The sequence below is a fragment of the Rhinolophus sinicus genome, chromosome 10 (assembly GCF_057876585.1).
Source record: "Rhinolophus sinicus isolate RSI-liver-muscle chromosome 10, RSI-T2T, whole genome shotgun sequence".
Lineage (NCBI taxonomy): Eukaryota > Metazoa > Chordata > Mammalia > Chiroptera > Rhinolophidae > Rhinolophus > Rhinolophus sinicus.
The window spans coordinates 3,392,362-3,408,940 of NC_142510.1; the positions used below are offsets into that span (position 1 = coordinate 3,392,362).

At 51.0% G+C, this 16,579-nt stretch overlaps 2 protein-coding genes across 23 annotated transcripts in view; one reads left to right on the forward strand and one right to left on the reverse strand.

Moving 5' to 3' along the window:
- The window catches only part of IQCK (IQ motif containing K), a 348,027-nt gene extending 345,925 nt beyond the window's left edge, over nt 1–2,102 (reverse strand). For all 21 annotated transcript variants that reach the window (XR_016022511.1, XR_016022509.1, XR_016022510.1 and 18 more), the window contains exon 1: nt 1,916–2,102. Coding sequence is in view for 13 of the 21 variants with exons in the window: in XM_088801211.1 (XP_088657337.1) it covers nt 1,916–2,102 (187 nt within the window). In the remaining 8 variants the exon portion in view is untranslated. The remainder of the gene's footprint in view (nt 1–1,915) is intronic.
- Nucleotides 2,101–15,515, forward strand: KNOP1 (lysine rich nucleolar protein 1). Of its 2 annotated transcripts, none has more exons than XM_019751645.3 (5): nt 2,101–2,242; nt 4,499–5,409; nt 6,950–7,018; nt 10,573–10,650; nt 11,587–15,515. In XM_019751645.3, exons 1-5 carry the CDS (start codon nt 2,101–2,103, stop codon nt 11,896–11,898), a joined length of 1,512 nt encoding a protein of 503 aa, XP_019607204.3. In that variant the 3' UTR covers nt 11,899–15,515. The 2 variants fall into 2 exon arrangements, with proteins under 2 accessions (XP_019607204.3, XP_088657322.1); XM_088801196.1 differs by lacking the exons at nt 2,101–2,242; nt 11,587–15,515 and adding exons at nt 2,867–3,258; nt 7,545–7,648.
- The last annotated feature ends 1,064 nt before the right edge of the window (nt 15,516–16,579 follow it).

Sequence of the window (16,579 nt, forward strand, 5' to 3'; positions counted from 1 at the left end):
AGCTATCCTAAGTGAATGTAATGCTTAACCTCGAAGACAGGATTGCCACGAAGCCTGGATGCCATGTTTGTTGTGAGAAATTGAATTTTGTTACTACGTTTGCTATAAAAAACGGCATTTGTTAGAATGTTTGTTTTAAGAAATTGGGCTTATTCCTCTAGATTGTATTAATTGTTACAGTGCCAGCCAGTGCATATAACTCGCTAGTTTTGACCTCTTTAACGTCGTACTGTACCTCTGGCATCAATGCACTCGCTTTTCAGAGAGGACCAAACCCTGTCTTTGCGTTCTCCCTACTGGTCTGTTTGACCAAAATAAATCCCATGATCCTTAAATACAGTGCAAAGCATGGTTCTCTGTCATCAATGACCAATACGTATCGAGCCCTTTCTGAATGCCGGCCATTTCACTGGGGCCCTTTGCATTCACTGTCTTACTGGGTCGTCACGTCAGCCCTGGGACGTAGGTACAAGGATTATTCCTCTCTTACAGCTGAGGCTGAGCGGTTTCTCCAACAAGACACCACTCGCAAACTGTATGAGGAAGAGCTGTTTGGCTCGGCAAACTGAAAGCTGTGGGGAAAAGACAGCCATGATAACAACCTTCGAATATTTGAGTGGATTCTTGATGGTAACTCGACCATTGGCACTTTGGGTCACAGCACCAAGGAGGCAAAGGACCAAAGAGTACGAGTTACAAGATGAAACAGGTTTTTATGGATGTAGCACGATGTAATGCTTGGAGGCAGAATTCAAACACTGGATAGCAGTTGAAACGGATGGCCTTTGAAGGTATCTATGAACTCCGAGTCCACTAGTCTCTTTCTCCTCTGTATTTCCCACTTCTCCCAACTCATCGCTCTCTCCCTCCCTCCACCTGGACCCACATACTGCTGCATTCATTCTTTTTCCCCGTTCCACAAACATGCCGCCCTGCACTGTCCCACACAACAGCCACTAGCCACAGGTGGCTATCTAAGTTTATTAAAATTAAGTAAAATCAAAAATTCAGCTCCAAATCCGCATTCACCACATTGCTTTATGCAGCTAGTGGCGATTATATTTGAAAGTTCTACGGGGCAGTTCTGTTTCAGGCACCTGAGGCAGTGATGGTCGCCTTGACCTTGAGGAGCTTATAGTCTAGGGGAGGAAAACAAGAGCCACCCAGCGTTACTTCTGAAGAGCTAACCCCTGTTAAGCTCTTGCTGCTAAATGGGGCAATTTGCTAAGTACTGTCTGCAACTATTTACAAGTGCATCCTGCTAGCAGCATAAACCAGGTGCGTCACTATGCTCCTTTGCAGAGAGGGTAACGCATTAAAGAACGTGTCCAGCGTAGGTGGAGTGTTTTTCATTGGGCCTCAGCACCCAGGGTATGTATGTGCAGGGCCACAAAAGAAGGTATGGATCCGTTTGCAGAGCTTCAGGGAAGGTTAGAAGCGGAGAGGAGTTGAAATCCACGTCTCTCTAGCCCACGCTTGCTCAGCCATCACCGTCAGAGTCACCTGGCTGCTCAGTGCAAGTGCAAATTCCCTGCACCCGTCAGGCTCTGTGTGCGGGTCCTGGGAACCCACGTTTGCACCGAGCTCCCCATCGGCGCCCCGTCGCTTCTTTCCTGTTCACTAACGGAGGCCGGAGCACCGGGGGTCCACCCCACCTGCTCCTTCTACTTCCCCTTCCCTCACCTCCCCCAGCCTGTGCCCTGACCACGGGTCAAGGTCGGAGGCCGCGCCCCATAACCTCCGCCCGGCCTCTCGGAGCCTCAGTTTCCCCGGGCGTAAAATGGGGAGCTGGGCGGGTCAGCCAGGTGGCCTCGCACGTCAGCCGCCTGGCGCACAGGGGGCGCCCCCACACGCGGCCCCCGCCGGGACGCCCGAGTCCCGAGTCCCGCGCCCCACGCGCGCCCGAGCCGCCTACCCTCGCAGACCTGCTCCCACAGGTTCCTGCCCGAAGGCTCCGCAACCTGCCCCGGCGACACGGGCTGCTCGGGGGACACGGGCGACACAGTGGGCACTGGTGTCCTGGGGGTGACAGACGACTCTCCGGAGCTGGCGCGCTCCTCAGGCGGGGCGGTGCGGCCGCCCGGCAGCCCCGGCGCCGCCATGGCCTCGGTTTCCACGGCAACCGCGCTGCCGCGACCCGGAAGAAGCCGGAACTCGTGGGGGCGGGCCCGAGTCTGGAGACTTACTTCCGGGTCACGGCGGAGCGGGGTCTCACGTGGAGGCGGAGAAGTTTGGCCTGCAGGTGAGTGCGGGCGACGCGACATCGCGGGGACGGGGTGCTGCGGGGGGTGTGCAGACGGGGACCCGGGGACGCGGTCTCCGGTGTGCGCTCGCCCGGCGAGGCCGCCGCCTCCCGAAGTTCTCCCCTCGGGGCTGGTCCCGGGCCCCCCGCGTCATCCCGCCCGGGGTTTGTGCGGCAGCTTGGGCGCGACGGAGCCTTGGAGGGACCCGCCTCGCTCCCTGGGTCCCTTGCTTCCCCCTGACGATCCCGCAGCGGCCGTGGGACGCCGGTGCCGCGCTGCAGACCACGCGCCCCGAAGGCCTGCGCGCTGGTTCCCGGTCCCCGTTGCGCCCCTTGGCCGCCCACGGCCGGGGAGTGAAAGTCTCCGCCCCTGAGTGTGCGAGCCCCCGAGACGGCGCGTGCACGCCGAGCCTCGCGAGTCCGCCGCGGGAAGCTTGCAAGAGCTTTTGCAGAAAGCGTTTGCAGGAGACACACTGTATGGTGCGTGTCGTCTTCCCTTCTTGAAGGAGGGAACACGTTTGGGGTCGTAGCGTTGAAGAGACGCGCTTCCGTGCTCAGGAGGCAGCCATGGGCGAGAAGGGGGTTCAGTTGACACACACCCCCCGCTTCTTTGTTCCTGTCACGTCTCCTGACCCCTCCTCCACTCTCTGCCTCTTTCTTGACTCCACTCTCGCCAGATGGGCACCTTCGCCCTCACCTTTGCAAGCCCCTCTTCCTCTGCCCACCCGTGTCAATGTCAGTATCCCCTCAAGTTCCTTCCCCCGCTCTTACTGTTCAACCCTTAATTTCCACCCATATATTCCTAAATAGTCCCAGGTCAGCTCAGTCACCCCCGGGCCTCAGAGCCATTGCCCGTCTCCACTGGGACATCTCAAGGCATCTGTTCAAGCCAGTGTGTCCTCCAGCCCCACCACCCGCTTTCGGTTCCTTTGTCTCACGGAGTAGCACCACCATCCTGCAGTTGCTCACGCTGGAAAACCGTTCCTCAGAAAGTTTCCTGACAGCCGATAGACCAGGTTGGACAACCTCCATTGTCCTGATGTACTTGGAGCGAGTGACGAACGCACTTGAGCTCCACCGCAGGCCTGGCTCTCTGAAGCTGCTAAGAGTTAGGCAGGTCCAGTGTGGACCCCTGGACTCTGAGGCTGGGGGGAGCTGCAGGATGGAGAAGCTCCTGACCTTTCCCTGCCACTGTCCAGACGTCCTGGGAGACGACGTTTGTTTCAGGATCCCTTGGGTGTCTCCATGTCATCTAGTCCAGGAGCAGCAGGAACTGGGCTGGTGACAGAAGTAGCCCAGCTGGAAGCTGAAATGTACTTGCGGGCCCTGCCCCTTCTCAAAGGTGCCTCCCTGATAGTTTCCTTAAAAAAAAAAAAAAAAAGTGTCCTAAGTTGCTATGTGGCATATCCAATCATTAAATGTTAGCAATTTATTTGAATGTTTAAAAACAGGCTTGCAGGCTGGATGTCCTCATCCTTCTCCCCTCACCTTCCACCCCCCGATTTGTTTCAATCCCTTTGATGGGTGGGGAAACTGAGGCCTGGAGAAGCCAACAGCTGTGCGGCAAGACGATATCAGTCACCACTTGAACCGGGTGTTTTCAGCCCTAGCTCTTCTCACCCTGCCTCGCTGCTGCTCTCATTACGTGGCACAGTAATTAGGAGAGTAAGTCATCGGGGTGCGATGGGGGGGATTAATTTCCAGACACAAAGCAGAAGAGCTGTTTGGATGAGCCAAGGTGACAGGTAATTGTGCCACACTGACTGCCTCTGGTGGGAACTGGCAAGGAGGGCAGAGCTCAGGGTTTCTGTCCCCTGCACAGTAAAAGGTGAGCCCCTGAAGACAGTGTCTGCTCAGTCTGGCATAACTGCAGTCGTACCCTCAGTGACTAGGCTTAAAGAAGTGAGGAATCGGGTTAGGAAAAGGAGTCCACATGGAGCAAGCACTTTCCATGGATTATCTCGTTTATTCTTTCCAACAGCCCTTTGAGAAGGAAGTGGTATTACCCCATTTTCCAGATGGAGAAATTAAGGCTCTGGGAGGATAGGTGATTGACTTAAGGTGAGAGAGTAGTTTGGATTTGAACCTGGGGCTATCTGAATGCTAACTCCATTCTACATTGATCATATTTCACTTTGTTCCGCATTGTCCCATTCCCTAGCATTTTAGACCATCCACTCAAAGAAACGTGGCTCTTGGCCATACCTACACAGGGTGGCTTGCCGTGGGGGTAACTTGTACCATTTCTATTTTCAGGAATGATCACCAAGACCCATGAAGAGGACCTTGGCTTTGGGCTCCCTGAGAAAAAGAAGAAGAAGAAGAAGAAGGCGGTCAAAGAACCAGAGACTCAGTACTCGGTGTTAAACAGTGACAATGATTTCTCTGAGGTCTGTCCCCCAAGAGCCATATCCCCTTCAAAGAGTGGGGTTCAAGGGCAGGCACACAAGATGCCTCTGGTGAAGCAAAAGAAGAAAAAGAAAGGCCACAGCACGGTCTGCAGGGAGCATCCAGACGCTGAGACCACAGCCTGTGCCCGGCAGACAGAGGAGTCTCCCGGCCCTGGGAAGCAGCCTCGGAGGCCGTCCGAGTCCCTCTGCAGGGAGAAGAAAAACAAGCAGTCCTTGTGGTCTCTGGCCACGTCCCCGGGTTCGAGGGTAAAGACCTCCCCAGACCCCAGACAGGGTGAGGAGGCGACCAGAGTTGGCAAGAAGCTCAAAAAACACAAGAAGGAGAAAAAGGCCCAGGAGGCCGCAGCCTCAGCCCAGGACCCTTGGTTCTGCGAGGCCGAGGGTGCCCTGCACGCTTGCTCAGTGGGGAAGGGTGGCCAGGAGCTGGCCGCCTTGGGGCAGAAACGGAAGCAGGGGAGCCCCCGGGAACCCAACGCAAAGAAGAAGAAGAAAAAGAAGATCCACCAGGAGGGAGACACCCCCCAAGGCCACCCCGAGCCCTGCAGGTCTGTGGACAGCAGCCCTAGGAAAGGAAGTAAAAAAAAGAAGGCCGTCAAAGTGGAGGCTTCAGAATGCATCCCCATCGGAGATGGCCCCAGAGCCCCCGTGAAGAAGAAAATGAAATCCAAGAAAAAGGCAGAGCTGCCAGGCACAGAGGAGCCAGCTCTGAGGAAGAAAAAGAAGAGGAAGGAGAGCAAAGTAGACGCGAGCGAGGAGGTAGGCTTGCCTTCAGAAGTCGACTCTGCTTTGGGAGAAGAAGGGGGGCAGTTAGGAGCATATGTGTGTGTGCGCTCGCAACTCAACTTTTTAGCTGCCTGAACCCCGATTAAACTGACTTCAGCCCGAAGAGGGATGTACAGACACATGTAACTGGAAAAGCTGACAGCTGCCTAGCACTTACTGGGGGCTGCGCCTCAATGAATGCCACCTGAAGGACGAGTCCCCAGAACCCGGTCCTCAGGACACATGTGTGGCCTGTGCTCGGCTTGGCCAGATGCGACTGGGGGGGGGGGGGGGGGTTACGAGAGGCAGTTCTGGTTCCTGGGTTTGGCCCAGCTTTGCCCTGGTCCATTAGACTTGATCCCACTGGATCGCTCCTCCTTCATCCAGAAACTCTGAGGGCCTGGCAGGAACCCCGGAAGTTGTGGAGCGAACGCCCATCAGAATCTAGAATCCCTTCTGCCATGAGCCCAGGGAAAGGTGGTCGGTCCCCTCTGCTTAACACCCTGGGATGGGGACTCTGCCGCTCAGCGCAGCCACTGAGTCAGGAAATGCCTGCCCGTCTTCAGGGTCCGGGAGGGTGATGGGAGGAAACAGAGCCATCCAGGGACGTGTGACGTGGCAGTTGTCAATACTGAAGGACACGGGGAAGGTGGCCGGCCGAGGGTCCCTCGGGCTGAGGCCGTGGAGAGCGTGGCCCGTGTAAGTAGGGTCAGGACAGGCCCAGTGAGGACACCCCGTGGGAACCGAGACGTGAGGGACCCGGACGGAGCAGGAGGTGCAGGGACCCGGGCAGGAGCAAGGAGGCTGGGGTGGCAGGAGCTGCGGGAGCCGGGGGCCCCGTCAGTGACAGACCAGAGGCCACAGAAATCTGGATTTTTGTCTAAAACAAGGTGGGAGCCCCTGGAGGGTTTTGGGGAGAGGGGTGACGTGATCTTTGTTTTGTTTTTCTTGAGATATAACTGGCATAACATTGTGTAAGTTTAAGGTGTGCAACAGGTTCCGATTGGGTTTTTAAAGCTCTCACCTGAGCTGCTGTGTGGAGTGGACCAGGTCTGGGGGGTGGGGAGGCAGGAGAGAAGGTGGCGGCCAGCACCTGGGGGTGGGCAGTGTGGAGGAGAGAACTGGGTCGGTTCGGGTTTGCGGGTAGCCCCTCAACCCCCATGAGGGCTGAGCCCACCTTTGCATTCCCCAGCCCCTGCCGGCGCCTCCCACTCCCACCCCCACCCCCGCATCAGCAGGGCCCTTGGCCTGTCTTCTTGCTGATTTGGTGTCACGCTGGAAGGCCAGGTGACTGGTGTGGCAGGAAAGCCTGTGCACCTGGCCTGAGTCAGGAGACCTGGGTTAATGTCAGCCCTGCCCTGAGCCGTGGGGTGAGTTCATGACAGTCACTTCACCTCACAGCTTGAGTTTTGTGGGTGACGGGTTGGGAAGTGCTAGGACCTTGGGACTTTTCTGGCCTCTCGCGATTGCACCCGCAGGGCTGCGGGGCACAGGCCGCACGTGCCCGGCTCTTACCCTTTGCTGTCCTGCGCAGGAGCCCGACACGGACCTCGAGGTGGTGCTGGAGAAGAAAGGAAACATGGACGAGGCACATATAGACCAGGTAGGCCCAGGTCCCGGGAGCCTGGTCACAGCACCCTGGGCTCAGGGCCACCAGGCCGCATCCACAGCCCATGTCCATCCCCACTTCCTGCTGGGAGACCCCTTCAACCTCACAGTGTTGGCCTGAGGGGCCTCTGGTCATTCAGAGCCCCAGGCTGAGGCTCTGCTCCCCATAACCACTGCAGGGCGAGTGGGGGGAATGTTCCCGAGACCTGAAGCCTGGGTGGGGAACACATGCCCAGCCAGGTCCACTTGCCACCTCCTGGCCTCAATTCAGGACCATTTAGAGAAGGGGTTGTGTTGGACCAGCTGCTGTTTCTGTGGTGCCGGATGCCCTGGGAAACACGTCCCGTGTGGGAACTGGACAGCATAGGAACCATACAGGGCAGCCTTTGACCATCACTAGCGAGGTGACCTGGGGCAGTCACTAACCTCACTGACCCTGTGTAGGTGAAGACACAGATGCTGGGTCAGAAGGTAGTTCCGTTTTTAATGTTTTTGAGGAATCTCTGTACTGTTTTCCACAGTGGCTGCACCAATCTGCAATCCCACCAACAGTGCACGAGGGCTCTTTTCTCCACATCCTCGCCAGCACTTGTTTGTTGATTTATGGATGACGCCATTGTAGTAGGTGTGAGGTGGTATTTCATTGTGATTTTAATGTGTTTTTCTCTGATGATTAGTCATGTTGAACATATTTCATATGTCTATTGGCCATCTGTATGTCTTTTTTGGAGAAATGTCTCTTCAGGTCCTCTGCCCATTTTTTCATTGGATTGTTTCTCTTTTGGTGTTGAGTTGTATGAGTTGTTTATGTATTTTGGATTAACTCTTCATCAGATGTCTCACTGGCAAGTATCTTGCCCCATTCAGTTGGTTGACTTTGTTTGTTGACGGTTTCCTTTGCTGTGCAAAAACTTTAGTTTGATTTAGTCCCATTTATTTTTTCTTTTGTTTCCCCAAGAAGACATATCTAAAAAAAAAAATATGGCTAAGACCGATGTCAAAGAGTATACCACCTATGTTTTCTTGTAGGCGTTTTATGGTTTCAGGTCTTAACATTTACATCTTTTATCCATTTTGAGTTTATTTTCGTTTATGGTGTAAGAAAGTGGTCTGGTTTCAATTTGTATGTTATCCAGTTTTTCCAATATCATTTATTGAAGAGACTGTCTTTACTCCATTTTTATATTCTTGCCTCCTTTGTCACAGTTTGGATGACCACATAGGCGTGGGTTTATTTCTGTGCTCTCCATTCTGTTCCTCTGATCTATGTGTCTGTTTTTATGCCAGTACCATGCTGTTTTGATTATTGTAGGCTGGTAGTATAGTTTATCAGGTAGCATGAGACTTACAACTTTGTTCTTAAGTTTACTGTGGCTATTCAGGTCTTTTGTAGTTCCTTATGAATTTTAAGATTATTTGTACTAGTTCTGATTGCATTGAATCTATAGATTGCTTTGGGTAGTGTGGAAATTTTAACAATATTAATGCTTCCTATCTGTGAGCATGGTATATGTTTCCATTTGTTTGTATCTTCAATTTTTTCAGTGTCTTGTAGGTTTCCAAATACAGGTCTTTACCTCCTTGGCTAACTTTATTCCTAGGTATTTTATTCTTGTTGATGCAATTGTAAATGGGATTGTTTTCTTAATTTCTCTTTCTGATAGTTTGTTACTGGTATAAAACACAACCAGTTTCTGAATATTAATTTTATAGCCTGCCACTTTACCGAATTCACTTATTAATTCTAAGTTTTTTCGTGAAATCTTTAGGGTTCTCTACATAGAGTATCATGTCATCTGCAAATGATGGTTTTACTTCTTCCTTTCCAATTTGGATGCCTTTATTTTTCTTTCAATTCTTATTTTTTCTTATGTCGTATTTCTTTTATCTGTCATTGCCATGGCTAGGACTCCCAATACTGTGTTGATTAAAAGTGGTGAAAGTGGACGTCCTGGTCTTCAAGCTTTTCACTGTGGAGTATGATGTTAGCTGTGGATTTGTCTTACATGGCCTTTATAGGTTGAGGTATTTTCCCCCTATTCCCACTTTGCTGAGGCTTTTTAGCATAAATGGATGCTGGATTTTGTCAGATACTTTTTCTGCATCTATTGAGATAGTCATATGATTTTTATGCTTCATTTTGTTTCTGTGATGTATCATGTTAATTGATTTGTGGATACTGAACCATCCCTGTATCCCTGGACTAAATCCCACTTGGTCATGGTGTATGATCTTTTTGACATACTGCTGAATTCCGTTTGCTGATAATTTTTTTGAGGTTTGCACTTATGTTCATCAGGGATGTTGGCCAGTAATTTTCTTATTTTGTTGTGTGTTTGTATGGTTTTGGTACTAGAAAAATGCTGGCCTCGTAAGACGAGTTGCAGAGCCTTCTTTTCTCTGTAGTTTTTTGGAATAGTTTGAGAGGGGTAGGTATTAATTCTTTCTTGAATGTTTGGTAGAATTCACCTGTGAAGCTGTCTGGTCCACGACGTTCTTTTGTTGGGAGTAAATTCGATTTCAGTACTAGAATCCATTTGTTCAAATGTTCTGTTTCTTCCTGATGTAGCCTTGGAAACCTGTTTCTAGGAATTTTTCCATTTCTTTTAGATTCTCCAATTTGTTGGCATATAAATGTTCATAGTATTCCTTTCTATTCCTATTTTTGTAGTGTCAATTGTAATCTCTCCTCTTTCATTTCTTGTTTTTAATTATGTTTTTCAGTTACAGTTGACATTCAGTATTATTTTGTATTAGTTTCAGTTGAACACCCTAACGGTTAGACATTTTATAATTTATGCAGCGAACCCCCCAATTAGTCCATTATCCACCTGGCACTATACTCGTTGTTGTAACATTTTTTTCTTTTTAAGATTTTTATTAAAAATGTAGCTAACATACAATGTTATATTAGTTTCAGGGGTACACCATAGTTATTCAACATTTAAATACCTAAAGAAATGATCACCATGATAAGGCCAGCAACCATCTGACACTGTACCACGTTTATCACAATATTATTGACTGTATTCCCTATGCTGTAAGTTACATCCCCATGACTTACTTGTTTTATACCTGGATATTTGAATCTCTTACTCCCCTTCACCTTTTCCCCCTTTTTAAATTTTTCAATTACAGTTGACATTCAGTATTATTTTATATTAATTTCAGGTGTACGGCATAGTGGTTAGACATTTATATAATGTAAGAAATGATCCCCCCGACTAGCCTAGTACCCACCTGGCACCATACATAGTTATAATTGACTCTATTCCCTGTGCTGTGCTTTACATCCCCATGACTATTTTGTAACTACCAATGTGTACTTCTTAATCCCTTCACCTTTTTCACCCACCCCCCCAAACCCCTGCCACCTATCACCCCCAATAAATCTAGTACCCATCTGACAACATACATAGTTATTAAATGTTACTGACTGTGTTCCTTACATCCCCATGACTGCTTTGTACAAACGACTTGTTCTTCTCAGTCCTTCCGTTTCCTCCCACCCGCTCCCATCTAACTGTTTCTTTCCTCACCCTTGCTCAGGTGAGGCGAAAGGCCTTGCAAGAAGAGATCGATCGCGAGTCGGGCAAAACGGAAGCTTCTGAAACCAGGAAGTGGACAGTAAGTTTGGTGCTGGAGCTCTTGAAGGCGGTGCCCTTGGCATCCCGGGCCCCTGCCCCTCGCCTCGCAGCATGAGCAGCAGGGTGAGGGTGACCTAGTTAGCCCAGGCCCTGGAGGCGGCCCCCGCTGGCCCGCTGGCTTCCTCCACCATCCACCACAGAATTTGTCCTGAGCTAATTTCCTTCTTAACCCTCGTCTGTGTGACTTGAGTCATCATCTTGGGGAGCTGGGTTTCTTTACTCTCCCAAGAAGGGGTCCTTGCTTAGCCCATTGCTCTGAGGGGCGCTCTTGCATTTTCTCGAATATGGGTGATCCGTGCACGGGTGGTAGGAATCAGGAACCCCAAGTTCCTGGTCTGGCTCGGCTTCGGACTTGGCTGCGTGACCATTTACCTCTTGGCCTCCACTCCCTTCCTGCTATAAAACGCGGTGCTTCTGGGAGGAGACATGCATTTCAGATTCCCACTCGCCCTCCTCCACCTTCTGACAGAAACCGTAGGCTGATGGTTGCCTGGCCAGCTGGAGAGGTGAGGTGAGGTGAGGTGAGGTATGCCATGCCATGGTGGCCAGCCTGGTGGGGACGTGTGCCGTGCTGTTTGCCATGAGTTAGGGGAGGAGGAGTAAAGCAGATGGGCAGCTCGACGTGTAAAAGGAGGGCTCGGGCGCTGGCCAGACCTGAGATGGAATTGCAGCCAGGTCTCCGATGAGGCTTGTGCCCCCGTTGAGCAGAACGCCCCCTCCGTTTCCTGCTCAGGAAAACGGGCATCACAGCGTCCCTCAGAGGGCTCTTGTCAGAAGAAGAACACGGTGCTCATGAGCATTGCGCCTGGGACAGAGCAAGCATCCCGTCAGCTGGGTCCTCCCTGGGGCGCTTGGGGTCGGGGAAAGGAAAGGGTTGGCAACCAGGCGGATAACCACCTTTGCTCTCTTCACACAGGGCACTCAGTTTGGCCAGTGGGATACTGCTGGTTTTGAAAACGAGGAACAGAAACTGAAATTTCTCAAACTTATGGGTGGCTTTAAAAATCTGTCCCCTGCGCCCCGCCGCCCCCCTCACACGGCCGGAAGGCCCAACATGGCGCTCAGCAAGGCGGCGGCCGACGGCCTGCAGCAGAGCTTGCAGCAGGACTACGAGCGGGCCGCGAGCTGGAAGTACCGCCGGGGGGCCGGCCTCGGCTTCTCCTCCGCCCCAAACAAAGTCTTTTATATCGACAGGAATGCTTCCAGGTCCATCAAGTTTGAAGACTAAACTCGCCTGGTTTGTCCCCCCAAAAGAGCCAGAATTGCTTCTGTTGTTCAGTTATGCAGAGGAAAGCCATCTGACAGTCGACCTGAGGTGGGGGCAGCTCATGTTTCAGGAGCCACGGGAGCATGAGTGGCTCAAATCGACTGTTCTCTGCGTTAAGCTTTACATCCCCTTTTGAAGACGTCACTATGTAAATAATGACAGCTAACATTTGTTGAGTACGTCGTATGTGCCAGACACACACTGACTGAAGTGTTTTCCTTGCATTAATGTACTTCATCTTCTTGATTATGAAATAGGTGCTGTTATTATCCCCATCTTACAGGTGAGGAAACTGAGGTGCAGGGATGAAGTCATTACATTGCCCAGGGTCACCCAACCAGTACGTGCCAAGTGTCCTTTCATACCTCAAGCCCTACGTCACTGTTCACGGCTCTGAATGTCCCCCTCGAGAATTTCAACTGGAATACTCACGGGATTAAAAGGTCTGATGACTGAAGGAACAGAAGTTCATTACACGTCTAAATCACAAACAGGAAGTGGAATGAATGATAAACGGGAACAGCAGGCTTATTTTCCTTTCCCAGCTCGGAGCAGCTGCAGGCAGAGGTGTCTGAACTGCAATACAGCAACTGTGGCTGAGCTTCCTCTGCTGCAGAGAAATGTCTCTGATCCAGTCTTGCCTTTTCCAGCTGCCTGCCTGCCATCCTCAGTGCTGAGCCTGGATTTCTTCTCTGCTGTAACTAGATTCTGAACGAGGCATTTTAGATAGCGGTTAGTCCTATGTAGGACCCACTGGCAAATTCCCGGGGATGTGTTTGTTGGATTCTTTACCATCACACGGAAGAGAGTCCCAGGTGACTTCTGTGGTGGAGGCTGAATGCCAGGAGCAGACACATGGGGATGACATAGGAAGTTGCCTCATCAGCCATGGTGACAATGTTTCCAAGCGTGGACTCTACAGCCAGCCTCACTAGGTACAGCCACCCGAGTGACACGTGACCACCTTCTCTCCATTCACCTAGCATTTTGCTTCCCAGACTACAGGGTGTGACTGGGACATTTTCACATCATTTGGCCTGAAAGCCTCCGTCAGACGTCCCACCTCAGGCAGGAAGTCCTGGTGTCAGGGCTCATACAACAACCCCAAGGAAGCAGCCTCTTCCTTTGCTCCCTCATCCTGTGTTGGCTTCATCAGGCTGGTGGAAAGATGGCCATAGCCATTCCAGGCAGCTTACCAAGACACTAGGACATTCCAAAGGAGGAAATAAAACCGTGTGGTTCAAGGAAGCTTCCAGAAGCCCCTCAAGAGACCGTTCATCCTAACTCATGCCCATTCCTGAACCAGCCCCTGGTGGAAGGAAGATTCTGCTCAGGTCGGTGAGAAAAAGTAAGGAGCAGATGCTAACGAGACAAACATGGCACCCACCACCGACTGCCCTGCTGGGCAGGTGAGGCCGGCCTGCCTGGGCCATGACCAGCGAGCATTGGCCAGGTCACGAGCCGCCATCAGCGGCTGGGGTGGGCCACTTCCCTCAGAACCTGGCCTTCCTTGAGATACGTAATGGAAGAGGCCATCCAAACACCTCGAAGGGAAAGTTCTGCATTTGGAGTGAGCGCCTTCGGGGCAGCTGCTCCTCTAACGGGAGGAAATCTCCTGGCCGTGAACTACAGGAATCCATCCCGTGTCAACGGGAACTACCTGTTCTCTACTCGTTCTGATCTTGCCGAGACATCACACTTGCGTTTGGGCTCGTCAGGAAGGATTGTGTGTGGTCTGCCATCTCGGGTGCTTCTGGCGAGCAGATGATGGCTTGTTCCCCGACTGGTCCCCACAGTGATAGCGCTCATTAGGGTGTGATGGTCAGGCCTTTCCCTCCTGCCGTGTGGTATAAGTGGTCTGTGTCATAGGGTTTGACTTTGGAACTCACTGTATCACCGTTGGCTGATGTGATCCCCTTGCTCGAGGGAAGGTTTATTCAAGTCTGTTCCTGAAGCACAGTCTAGCCAAAGAAGGTTGAGCAGCCAGGACGGCAAGATGCCCGTGTCCCCAGAATGGACTTAACCTCATCTCTGCCGCTGTTGTCTGCAGACCGCCGTCACTCACATAGCAGGGCCCTGTCCTGGGAGGCCTTCCTGTCTCAGCTTCTGGTGACAGCTGAGCTCCTGTCCTCTGGAAATCGAACCACGTTGCCTTGAGCCACCCAGGCCCTCCTCGACCTGTCTGCAAGTTTTTATGGTGTGATTTCCATGATCCCTTTCAGTCTGGACTCCATGTAGAACACAGCCTGTTTCCATTGGAACAAGGTTTTGGATTTTTACTCAGATCTGGGGAGGGGGAAAGGGAGGCCTGGCATTTAGCGTGGCCGAGGTCTTAGCTGAATATTTAACAGCCCTCTTCTCAGACTTGTTCTCCCTCAGCCCTTCTCACTGACTGACCCTCTTCGTTGGCAAGGTCCCTCCCTCCTCCCTGTGCCCGTCCGCTGTCCCCCAAACCTCATGATTTGTAACCACTTTATTTCATGGGGTGATCCCTGCCGTTTCTGCCTTAGTCCACTGGGCCCTGTCCTGTGGCCACCTTCCCACACACAACTAAACCGGCCCATCCAAAGTATTTCCCAAAGAGACACAGTTCTCCCCTAAAATAAATTGCGTCCTCAGCTCTATAAACTTAACAACTGTTCAGGTTCGCGACTGGCAGAATGCCCCCCAAAGATGTCCATGTCCTGATGACCGGAACCTGTGAATATGCTAGGATACAAAACAAGAGGGAGTTTAGGGGGGCAGATGGAGTTAAGGTCCCAGGTTATGTAGGTCGGCCCAGTCGAACCGCAAGGGTCCTTGAATGTAGAAGAGGAAGTCGAGTCTAAGAGACTTGGAAGAGACTCCACAAGCTGTTGCTGGTTTTGAAGGTGGAGGAAAGGACCACAATCCAAGGAATGCAGGCAGCTTCTAGAAGCTGGGAGAGGCCAGGAAATGGATTCTCCTGTGAGCCTCCGGGAAGAAGCCACCCTGCTGACACCTTCACTCTGAGGGTGAGTCCACTGGGACCAGCTGGACTTCCGGCCAGCAAAACTGGACGGTGATAAAATCGTATTGTTTCAAACCACTAAATTTGTGGTCATTTGTTAAAGCAGCGACAGAAAATGAATATAGGTCTTATGCAGAAGTTTTACCTTATTTCCTAGAATTCTTGGATTTTTTTATTGTTTCCATCCCATCCTATGTGATGCGAGTAGGCTGCTTCCCGTGTAGGCCGTGGTTTCCAGAGACGGGCTAACTGCTTTAGTAATTGGGTTGGGAAGAACCACACAAGAGCATAGGAAATCTAAGCTGCTGCCTGGCCAGGTGACATGTTGCAGAAGCTCCTTTGGTGTATGTCTACCCGACCTAATATGAACCTCCAAGTTCAGGTGAATGGAATAACGTTTAGAATTCACTGACTTAGGCTTGGGAACTAATGCCATCTGATGTGTACAGCCTCAAAGCAGAAGAAATTACTTTAAAGCACATAATTGGTGAATCTGCCAATTTCTTTTGTTTTCATTTAAATAGTATGACACAGTAAAAGTGGTATTGGAAATCATTTTGTGAAATAAAGGCCACTTGGGAATATCTGAGCCGTGTCACCACGCCCTCTGAATTTCTGCATGTTTTCAGTAAAGGGACATTCTTTGGTACCTGCCACTCTTCCATGGAGGTGTTTCTCAACAGAATTCCTTGGGTGAGGGGATGTCACTTAAATTGGCCAGAAAAGGTATAGCACATTCTTGGTCCTAAACTATTCGGTTAAAACATTAGTTCACATAGGGGCCGGCCTGGTGGCTCGAGCGGTTGGAGCTCCCTGTCTCCTAACGCCGAAGGCTGCTAGTTTGATTCCCACATGGGCCAGTGGGCTCTCAACCACAAGGTTGCCAGTTCAATTCCTCGACTCCCGCAAGGGATGGTGGGCAGCGCCCCCTGAAACTAAGATCGAACATGGCACCTTAAACTGAGCTGCCGTTGAGCTCCCGGATGGCTCGGTTGCAGCGAGTCCTCTCGGTCACAGGGTTGCCAGTTTGATTCCCGCAAGGGATGGTCGGCTGTGCCCCCTGCAACTAGAAACGGCAGCTGGACCTGGAGCTGAGCTGCGCCCTCCACAACTAAGATTGAAAGGACAACAACTTGACTTGGAAAAAAGTCCTGGAAGTACACACTGTTCCCCCAATAAAGTCCTGTTCCCCTTCCCCAATAAAATCTTTTTTAAAAAAATTAGTTCACATAAATTTATCTTCAAAAATTATCTTAGGCACTTTTACTGAGATTAACGTGTGAACTGTAATCATGCATTTCATAGGGCAGGTAGAGATGAAATGTGATCTCTGTCTACTGTATACCTTCCAGTAGTACAATAGTTGGGGGCAGTTTTATTCTACAACTTGGATGCATTTTCCTGAACAAAGGGTTCTAGGCTGGCGTCCCCGCCAATCACTATTAATGTTCTTACTGATTCAAAATAAAATGTCAGTGGAAGCTCATCAGTAATAACAATCAGATTCCATCAAACTGGTGGTAAGAAACATAGACAGAATCCCATGCTGTCTAGAAATATGGCTGCACAGCAAACCAGACAATATGTTGCGATAACATTCTCTTTCTTCTGAAGAGAATCGGGGGTAATTAAATGAACAGCCATGAACATAAA

Excerpts from the sequence above, each read along its gene's own strand:
- KNOP1 (XM_019751645.3), top strand. The coding sequence starts at position 2,101 with ATGGCCTCGGTTTCCACGGCAACCGCGCTGCCGCGACCCGGAAGAAGC. Across the intron at positions 2,243-4,498 it reads CGGAGAAGTTTGGCCTGCAG|GAATGATCACCAAGACCCAT; the intron begins GTGAGTGCGGGC and ends TTCTATTTTCAG. Across the intron at positions 7,019-10,572 it reads ACGAGGCACATATAGACCAG|GTGAGGCGAAAGGCCTTGCA; the intron begins GTAGGCCCAGGT and ends ACCCTTGCTCAG.